General features: G+C 34.3%; 1 protein-coding gene across 4 annotated transcripts in view; it reads right to left on the bottom strand.

Moving 5' to 3' along the window:
• LOC102025027 (phospholipid-transporting ATPase IB-like) overlaps positions 1 to 10,486 on the bottom strand; it is a 216,397-nt gene that overhangs the window by 48,939 nt on the left and 156,972 nt on the right. For all 4 annotated transcript variants that reach the window (XM_005406339.1, XM_005406337.1, XM_005406340.1 and 1 more), the window contains one exon: positions 4,258 to 4,380. In XM_005406339.1, the coding sequence (XP_005406396.1) occupies positions 4,258 to 4,380 (123 nt within the window). The remainder of the gene's footprint in view (positions 1 to 4,257; positions 4,381 to 10,486) is intronic.

Genomic DNA, 10,486 nt, shown 5'->3' on the forward strand with positions numbered 1-10,486 from the left:
GAAAGATTAAATGAAACTGATAAACACTTAGCCAACCTTATGAAAAAGAGGCAAGAAAGGGCTCAAATTCATACATTTAGGAATGAAAAAGCCAAAATCCCAGTGGATGCTATGGAAATCCAGATCATCAACACTTACTTCAAGAACCTGTACTTCAGTAAGATGAAAACCACAGAATAAATTGACAGATTCCTACATGCATATGAATTAACAAAGTTGAATCAAGACCATATAAACATTCTAAATAACCCAATATCAGTCAAGGAAACTGAAAATATAATTAAAAACTTACCAACAAAGAAAAGCCCTAGCATTTCACCATTGAATTCTACAAGATATTTGAAGAATATCTAATGTCACTAATTTCCAAACTCTTTAATGTAATTGAAAGGGAAGCAATTCTCTCTAAATCATTCCTGGAGGCAAGTATTACTTCGATACCAAAACCAGAGAACAACCCAACTAAAAAAGAGAACTACAGGCCAATCTCCCTAATGAACATAGATGCAAAAATACTCCATAAAACACTAGCAAACAGAATGCAGAAAATCATCAAGAAAATTCTACACCATGACCAAGTGGGATTCATCAAAGGAATGCAGGGATGGTTCAATATATGCAAATTAAAAAATGTAATACACCATATCAACGAGCTAAAGACAAAAATCACATGATCATCTCAACCGATGCAGAAAAAGCTTAGGATAAAGTTCAACACTCATTCATGAAAAAAACTACAGAAAATTGGAGCAGAAGGTCTTTATCTCAATCTGATGAAGGCCATCTAGGACAAACAACGAGCCAACATCATACTAAGTGGCCAAAAATTAAAAGCTTTCAGCCTAAAATCAGGAACAAAACAAGTATGTCCACTCTCACCACTCCTATTTAATATAGTTCTGGAAACATTAGCCAGAGCAATTAGACAAGAAAAAGAAATAAAAGGAATAAAGATAGGACAGGAGGAAGTGAAATTGTTATTTGCAGATGACAAGATACTCTACATAGGAGACCCCAAAAACTCCACCAGAAGACTTCTAGATTTAATAACCAAATTCAATAACATAGATGGATACAAAGTCAACACTCAAAAATCAATAGCATTCCTGTACACTAACAACAAATGCACTGAGAGAGAAATTAGGGAAACCATACATTTCATAATAGCATTAAAAAATTAAATACTTAAGAATCAATCTAACAAAAGAAGTAAAAGACCTATACAGTGAAAATTACAGTACTCTGAAAAAGGAGATCAAAGAGGATTTCAGAAAATGGAAAGCTATTCCTTGCTCATGAATAAGAAGAACCAAGATGGTGAAAATGGCCATACTCCTAAAATTGTTTTACAGATTTAATGCCATCTCAATCAAAGGACTATTAGCATACCCCATAGAACTAGAGAAAACGTTCTTAAAATTCATTCGGAACCAGAAGAGCCTGAGAATAGCAAAAACAGTCTTAGGCAAGAAGGGCAAAGCAGGGGGCATTGCAATCCCAACTTTCAAATTATACTACAAAGCTACTGTGATAAAAACAGCATGGTACTGGCAAAAAAACCCCAGAACTGAGGATCAATAGAACAGAGTAGAAGACGCAGAAACAACTCCAAACACATTCAGCCAAATTATCTTTGACAAAAAGGCCAGCCACGTTCACTGGAAGAAAGACAGCATCTTCAATAAATGGTGCTAGAAAACTGACTTCCTATAGGCCAAAGACTAAAACTAGACCCATGTCTCTCATCATGCACTAAACTAAAATCAAAATGGATGAAAGATCAAATATTAAAACAGAAACACTAAATCTGCTGGAAGACAGAATATGTAGAACTCTTGAAGACATAGGTGTAGGCAAAGATTTCGTGAACAAAATTCTGATTGCATACTGACTTCTATTGCTTTACTGAAAGGAACAGTTAATGATTAATTATGTGATCAGTCTTGCAGGTCTCTATTTGTTTTCCTGAGAAACCACTTTGAAGATATTAATACGTAATACAACAACCATTGTTAATTTCCTACCACTTTGTCTGTAACTCTGTATTGCTTGTATTGTTCTTATGCTATTTTGTAAATGGATGTCTGTTTATTAATATGTTTTCCTTCTTTTATTTTTAAAATAAATTTTTAAAAAATTCTGATTGCACAGGAAGTACTTCAAAACATTTACAACTGGGATCCATCCTATTAAAAAGCTTTCACACAGCAAAAGAAATTACCAATAGGTTGAATAGACAACCCAAAGAGTAGGAAAAAATTTTAGCCAGTTGTCTCTCAGACAAAGGAATAATATCTAGAACATATCAAGGATTCAAAAAAACCAGACACCCCCCCACCCAAAATTTAAAGTCCCTATCCAAAAATGGGCATCTGAGGTGAATACACACTTCTCAGTGGAAGGGATGCAGATAACAAATAAATATATTTTAAAATGTTCAACATCACTGGTCATTCAAGAGATGCAAATTAAAACAGTGTTGAGATTACATCTCACCTGAGAAAGAATGGCTATTATCAAGAAATCAACCAGTAACTAATGCTGGAGGCTCTGTGGGTCAAAGGAGCCCTTCCCCACTGCTGGTGGTTGTGTAGACTGAAGCAACAACTGTAGAAATTAGTGTGGTGATTCCCCCAAAAAATTAGGATTAGAGATCCCATTTGACCTGGCTATCCCCTTCTGGGTGTCTTCCTGGAAAAATTAAAAGCATCATATCACAGCAATATATGCACACACATGTTTATAGTGGCACAGTTTGTAATAGCTAAATCTTGAAAATATCCATCATTCAAGGAATGGATGAAAAAGATGTGGGTTTTTTTATACAATGAAGTACTATTTAGCCATAAAGGAGGATAAATTTGAGATATTCCTAGGTAAATGGATGTACCTTAACACCATACTTTTAAGTGAAATAGATCAAACACACATCTGTAAATATCATATTGTTTTTCTGGTGTGAGAAACCAAAAGTATAAGTAAGGACTGAAGTATAAAAGGTATTGTGAAACAGAAGAAATTTTTCAAAAGAAAGGGGAACTATTTGGGGAGAGGGTAAAAGGAAGGAAGAGAAAAGAAAGAAAGATGATAAAAGCAAAGAATGGAAACAAAGATTTATAAATACGCGAGGGAAGAGGGCTTGATGGGAGTGGATTGGGAAAAAAAGAAGAATAAGAATATGTCACGTACAGGTACAAATTCCATATGATGAATGTGATCATTATGTATATCTAAATTGTACCAATAAACTTAATAAGAATGAAACAGTTTTTTAAAACAAAGCCAAAATAAAACAAAACAAAAAGTGCTAAGACTTAATTTTCAACAGACTTGCAAAATAAAGAAATGTTCTTAAAAGAGAACAAAATGGTAACAGATTAATAAAGTGAAATTTCACAGAGAGTAGAAGATCACTGGTAATGACAAGTAATTAATTTCAAATGGAAGTGAATAAACCCACAGTATGGTGGAGTTGTTAATGCCTAATGGAACTAGTTTTCAATAACTAATGGAGGGGCTGGGGATTTAGCTCAGCGGGACAGCACCTGCCTGGCAAGTGCAAGGTCGTGAGTTTGATTCCCGGTACCAGAAAAAAACAAACAAAAAAAACTAATGGAACAAGTGGATGGAAAATTCGGTAAGGACGTAAAAGGTTTGGACAACACTAAAACTTGACCTGGTTAACACATTTCTGCAAGGGATGAAACGTTTAGGAGATAGACAATTTTGGTCATAAAGTAAGTCTCAATATATTTAAAATGCTTACATTTCTTCCAGGTGTTTATATCTTTTAAAAGTTTTGCTAATAATTGAGAATTATAGTTAGGCTTACTTGAAATTGACAAGAGTATATATCATTGTTCTGGTAACCTATAAAGTACCCTCTCCCTGTGAATCTCAACTTGTATTAGCTCAGAAAGTGATTGTTCTAAGATAATCTCTTGGACAACATGCTATCTAAAAATAGATCTTAGTTCCTCTTCAGTCCTTCCCAGGGTTTCCCTCTGCACATGCTCCCAGAAGATGTTTGGTATGCAATCTGTGAACCACACACGGTACCTTACTTCTTTTTTCACACAATCTTTCTTTTTTCACTTCACACACAATATTATTTCTGTTATTAGAACCTCAATTCCTTGGACAAGCTAAACTAGCAAGAAGATGGCACCATGTTCTTTCCTTGGATATTTTTCATTACTTTTTCCTAAGCATCCTTGGGAAGAGACCCAAGTTATCCACAATAAATTTTCCACTTACCCTTGTGTTGAAAATTTTCCCTTTCTGAGAAATTGTATAGAGTTGTGGATGTTTGAGTAGGTTCTTTTGACTGCAGCATTGTTCAAAAATTCCAAGAGTGAAAGGTGGCAACGAAGTGAAAAACTACATAGAAAATAAGCATTTGTTAAAGGTTTTAGCTTATACTTGACTAAATAACACTGTACCAATGTTAATTCACTTGATAAGTATTATATATAAGACATTATTATGGGAGAATCTGGATAAAGGATATATAGAATTCTCAATCTGTTGCAGCTAGTGGTAAGTCTTAAACTATTTAAAAATAAAAGATATTATGAAGGTGGTATTATTCAGTCACATTAATTGAAAGGGATCTACCAAATCATGACAGTTTTTCAGACCGATTCAACCCGTTGATTCAGTGGTTCTTGTCGAGGAGGGAACCTTGTAACAGAAGGCATCATATTATGGGAAAGTAGGGGAGGACAGGACAAAGAAAGGAAGAAGCAAGAAGGAAGGAAAGAGGAGAGAAACTGAGATGAAGGACACTGCAAGAAGGGAGATAGACGTACACAAACTATGTTGACTGTCATTTTGACCACATGCTGACAAGAAGACGTCTTTTAAAAAATGACATTTGAATCTCATCTGGAATGGTGTTTCTTCATATTTCTGCTTCACATGGTATCTCTTCCCGTGGCCATTTAACCAGGGTTTCCTCACAAAGAGCACCCAGGGAGGGTTTTGCTTCAGTGAGAAAGTATCTTTCACCTCTGCGTGTCTCATGTTTTCGCTGTCCTATTGGCCAAATCAAGTCACATGACCAAGCCCAGCGTGAGTAGGTAAAGCAAAAGGTGTGGATACTGAGGAGCAGGAACAAACAAAAGCCTTTATTATAACAATCTGGCATACTACATAGACTGCATTTTCCTTACAGTTTTGTACGGGGACTGCATTGGCAGCAATTAAAGAAAGCTTTCCTTCTTTTCCAATCCATTCACTATAAATTATTCATTTATTAAACTGTTACATTGCACTAGCTAGGATCTCCAGGCAATACTGAATGGAACAGGTAACACATATATTTTTGCCTTGATTCTGATCTTAAGGGAACACATTTATTGTTCCACCATTAAGTATGCTATTGGCTATAGAAGTTTTGTAGAAACCCTGTTTTAGTGTTCATCAGGAAGTAATAATGAATTCTCTCAAATGTTCTTACAGCATCTGATGAGATGACTATATGATTCTTCTTTTTTAATCTATTAACACAGTGGATTACATTGATTGAAATGTAATTGTAAACCAAATTTGCATTCCTGGAGCAAGTCCTGATTTGTCAAAAAGTATTTCTTTTTTTTTATGTTGGTGCATGTGATTTGCTAGATTCTGTGAGGGATGTTTGCATCAATATTCATGAAGAGTATTTGTTCTTTTCTGTAATCATTTTTTTTCTGGTTTTGGTATTGGAGTGCAGCTTCATCATAACTAAGCTGGGGGCTTTCCTGCTCTCTTGTCTTAAAAACGTTTTGAAAATTTGTTAAAGCATTTTGGATTTAATTTTGATAGGAAATTTTTTGAGACTTCAAAACTTTACTAGATATGAGGTCATTTAGTAGATGTGGGGTCATTTGGTAGTTTGTGACTTTTAAGGAATTTATCTATTTCATTAAAAAGCTCATCTTTCTCACCTAATATGTAAATGATGTCATAAAGTTGTTCATAATATTTCCTTATCCACTTACTATCTGTAGGCTCTGTAGTGATGACTGTTTTTCATTCCTCATAGTGTATTCTTTTTGTTTAATTATACATTGATCAGTTTACCTAGAGAATTATCCACCTAATTGAGTCTTCCTAAGAGTCAGTATCCTTTTTCATTGGTTTTCTCTATTGCTTCTTGCTTTACATTTCTTTACATGTATTTTTTCTTTTGCTCTGCTTAATTTGGGATTCATTTCTTCTTCTTTTTCTAGTTTCCTGAGGATGATCCTTGGGTCGCTGATTTAAGCCCTTATTTCTAATATAAGCACTTTAGTATATATGCTGCTGAAATGAGCACAATAATAGAAGCATTTTAAAATGTAAATTTTTTTCTATCCATTGCTTTAGTGACATCTAAAATTTAATTTAAAAAGTTTTTATCCTATTCAAAATATCTTCTGACTTTTCCGGCAACCTATGGTGCATTTAAATATGTGTTCTTTAATTTTCAAATGAACGGGCATTTTCCTAGTATATTGTTGTTATTGATTTCTAGCTTAAATCTATTATGTTCAGAGAACATATTCTGTATAGCATTAGTGTTTCAGAATGTGTTAAGTCTTATTTTATTGCACAGCATGTCATTTATTCAACATGCATTTTGAAATAAAATGTATACTTTGCTGTTGTTATTGGGTGGAGTTTTCTGTGTGTTAATTTATCAAATAGCTATAATATTGTTCAAATATTCTATATACTTCCTAAATTTTCATCTATAGTTTCTATCCATTAAAAAAAAAGTAGTCTTAAATACCTAACTACATGAATAGATTAAATTAATTTACATTTAATTATATCAGTTTTTATATGCCATCTTTTTATTTTAAAGATAATAAAGTGATATAGAATTTCAAAACAAGATGATAGGAGATTAATAATGGTTATTATATTGCATATTGTTATCTTCAAAGTAGTTGCTCAGGTTACCAGATATAGGCATGTAAGTGATTATATATTTAGAATTTTGTGTTCTTGATAAATTAATCCCTTTATCATTAAAAATGTTCACCTTCAGTGTATCTAATAGTGTACCTTAACTAGTATGACTGTCTTATGTGTTTTATATGACTTACGTCTATTAGCCTGGTTGTTAATCTATTTGTTTTATTTTATTTATTTATTTATTTATTTTTTGGTTTTTCTCCAGTACCGGGAACCGAACTCGCGACCTTGCGCTTGCCAGGCAGGCGCTTTTTGCCGCTGAGCTAAATCCCCAGCCCTGTTAATCTATTTGTATGATAATTAACTTTGTAAAAACCTAGAAGAAAATAAATGAATCTGAAGCTGGCAAAAAAAAAAAAAAGAAAAAAAAGAAAGAAAGAAAAGGCATGTGCGGGTGAAATGGCTGTGATGTCAGTCACCCCACTGATCTGCTGGGTTGATTCCACTGACTTGGCCAGCCAGACCGGTGGCCCCTTCCTCCCTTGCTGCTCCTGAAGGTGGGGGAGGGTCCGGGTCCTTGGTCAGAGGTACAGAGTAGCTGAGCTCCCCTGCTACGACCTCCAAACAAACTCTCAGAAAAGGAGTGGGAGCAAGGGGATAAAAGAAAGAATTATGTACATGTACCAATTCCCTCCAGTGAAGGTAATCACTACATACTGCAAACATGTACTCAGTTAAAATTAAGGAAAGTCTACCTTTATCATTAGACGATTCTAAAGCCTGCTATTCTGTAATTAATACAGCCTCTTATTTCCCCCTAGTGTTTACATGGTAAATCTTTTTTCACTTTTCTCCTTTTTGACTACCTGTGTCTTTATATTTAAAGTAGGCTGATTAGCCAGGCATGGTGGCACACGCCTGTAATCCCAGCACTCAAGAGGCTGAGGCAGGAGGATCACTGTAAATTCGAGACCAGCCTAGGCTACAAAGTGAACTTAAGGCCAGCCTGAACTGCATAGCAAGAACCTGTCTGAAAAAGACAAAAGAAAGAAAGAAAAAAGGAAAGAAAGAGAGGGAGAATAAAAGCTGATTGTAGATAACATAAATTTGTATTAATATTCTCAACTCAATATGACAATGTTTTTTCATTGTAATGTTTAGACCACTTCTATTTAGTGTTATTGCAAATATGTTTTGGTTTAAATCTAGCATCTTTCTATTTATTGCTTTATTCTTTATTTTTGCTTCGTTTTTTTGAATTTTTTTGCATGAATTATTTTTAAAATTTTATTGTATCTTCACTACTGGTTTATTAGCTATCACTTTTGTATTTTTATATGTCTATTAAGATTTACAATGTGCAGGTGTAATATATCATAGAAGTCAATTAACATTGTACTTAAATTCCCCTCTCCTATTCATTTTGCTGTAATTGTTGGTGTATTGTAACTCTACATAATTCATAGCCCTATCTTGTTAGTTTAGTTTTAAATGGCCTGTGTTAACCTGTTTGATCTTTTTAAACAGTTAAAGAGAATGTGAGTCTTTAAAAAAGCTTCTTATGTTTTCCCCCTAATTATCATATCTGCTGCTTTTCATTTCTTTTAAAACATCCAGGTATCTTTCTGGTATGCTTTTTCTCTTGCTTGAAGAACTTAATTTTACATTTCAGGTACACAGCTGATGAATTTCCTATTTTCTTGCTTGGAATAAGTTTTAATTTCACCTTAATTTTCTAAAGACATTTGGATTTGGTACAGAATTCATTAATGATTTTTTATTTCTTTAGAACTTCAAAGACATTCTACAGTGTTATGACCTACCAGGCTTCTAATGTAGTCTGCTTTTATTTTTACATTTATTTTTCATATGTAATATTTTGGTTTTGTTATCTCACTGCTTTATGTGTTATTCTCTGAGTCACTGATTTTTAGCATTTTGAATATGAAAGACATTTGTGTGCTTTAGTTTTTTTCTTCTTGAAATTAGTTGAAATTTTTAGATCCCTGAGTTTATAGGTTTTATCAAATTTATCATTTCAGTGAATATTTCTTCACACATTTTGTGCATCCTGTCTATTTTGAAGTTCTAAGTATAAAAATATGAGAATGTCTGACATCATCCCAGAGCAAAATGGGGCTCTGATGTTTTCCTGTCTTTTACTTCCATGCTTCGTTCTGCCACTCTTCATATTTATGAGTCATTTCTCTGAAGTTTTAAATCTAAATTCCACTACACACTTTTTATTTCAGATATTGCATTTTTAATCTCATGAAATTAATTATATTTGGTTCTTTTCTATAGCCTTCATTTTCCTCATTACACTTATGTTTTCCTTTATGTCCTTGAACATGAAGATTTATACTAGCTGTTTTAAGATCTTTATCTACGAGTTCTATCATCTTTGTAATTTCTGAATCTGCCCTCATTTTATTTTTCATCTAATAGTGGCTCACTCTTTCCTATTTCTTTCATAAGGCTGATACAATTTATTGAATGCTGCCCATTACGAATGCGTTGTTGGGAGCTGGGTTTTGTCCTTCAATTAGCATGTGACTGCATTTTGACGTGCAGGTAAGTGCATGCAAATCAGGTTGATTCTTTGAAGCTTGCCTTTAAGTTTTGTGATTACAGGTCCAGAAGTATGTCTGCTATGGGACTAATTCATCCTCACAATTAAAAGTGCAACCCATATAAGAAATTTGTCTGATCTCTTGTGTTCCCCATTCTTGCTGGTAGAAATACAAACTCTTCTCAGCCCTGACTGAGTTCCAAGACTTTTACAGCCTACTGCTTCTCTGATAGTTCTTTCCTCAGTTTTGGAGAAACTTTTCCCAGGCATGCATGGATGGACCAGTCCTCAGCTGGAAGGGGTCATCCTCAAGTCCAGACACACTGTCTCAGTCTGTCCCAGGTATCTCTTCTTGGTATTCTGCCTGAAAAATCTTACCTACTTTGTCCTGCCGAACCCTGACCTCTGTGTGTTTAATTCAGAAGCGCACCTAGCCTTTCCGTCTGTACCTTCCTTTCATTCTGTTTTCCTTCTCTGCAGCCTGGAGATAGGACTTCTCTCAGGCACAACAGCTTTGAGTAGCCTGCTGTCTACTGGCTGAAAATCTTGTTTCACACATTTTGTCTGATAGCCCAGGGTGTTTTTTTTTTCCTGATATAAGGATAATTCTTAGTAGTCAGTCACACGTGCACAGCAGTTATATACGACCCCTAGAAATAGTATGACAATTTATTTAAATGTAATTATCAAATAAGCAGACAGTCTCTGGCATTGTCACTCTTTGAAGTGTCTGGGCTCTCATATTTTTTTATTTGTAAAAATGTATGTGTAATGGGATGAGATTTAGTGAGTCAATGGATACTCATGTCATCATATTCTATCCAAAACCGACCCATAATTTTGTATCGCACTGCTCACAAAAACAAAACAAAAAAACTTAACAAACAAAAATAGCACCTATTTCTTATTTTTTAAAAAAGATTCCATTGATCAATCTCTGTGGCTTGTGTATGCATAGTAATTATTCTGAACTGAGGGTTTTGTCATTCCCTGCTCCAGTCTCTTAGGAACCTTTTGAGAAGGTTGATC

This window comes from Chinchilla lanigera, unplaced genomic scaffold (assembly GCF_000276665.1).
Source record: "Chinchilla lanigera isolate Chin_1 unplaced genomic scaffold, ChiLan1.0 scaffold00096, whole genome shotgun sequence".
Classification (NCBI taxonomy): Eukaryota; Metazoa; Chordata; class Mammalia; order Rodentia; family Chinchillidae; genus Chinchilla; species Chinchilla lanigera.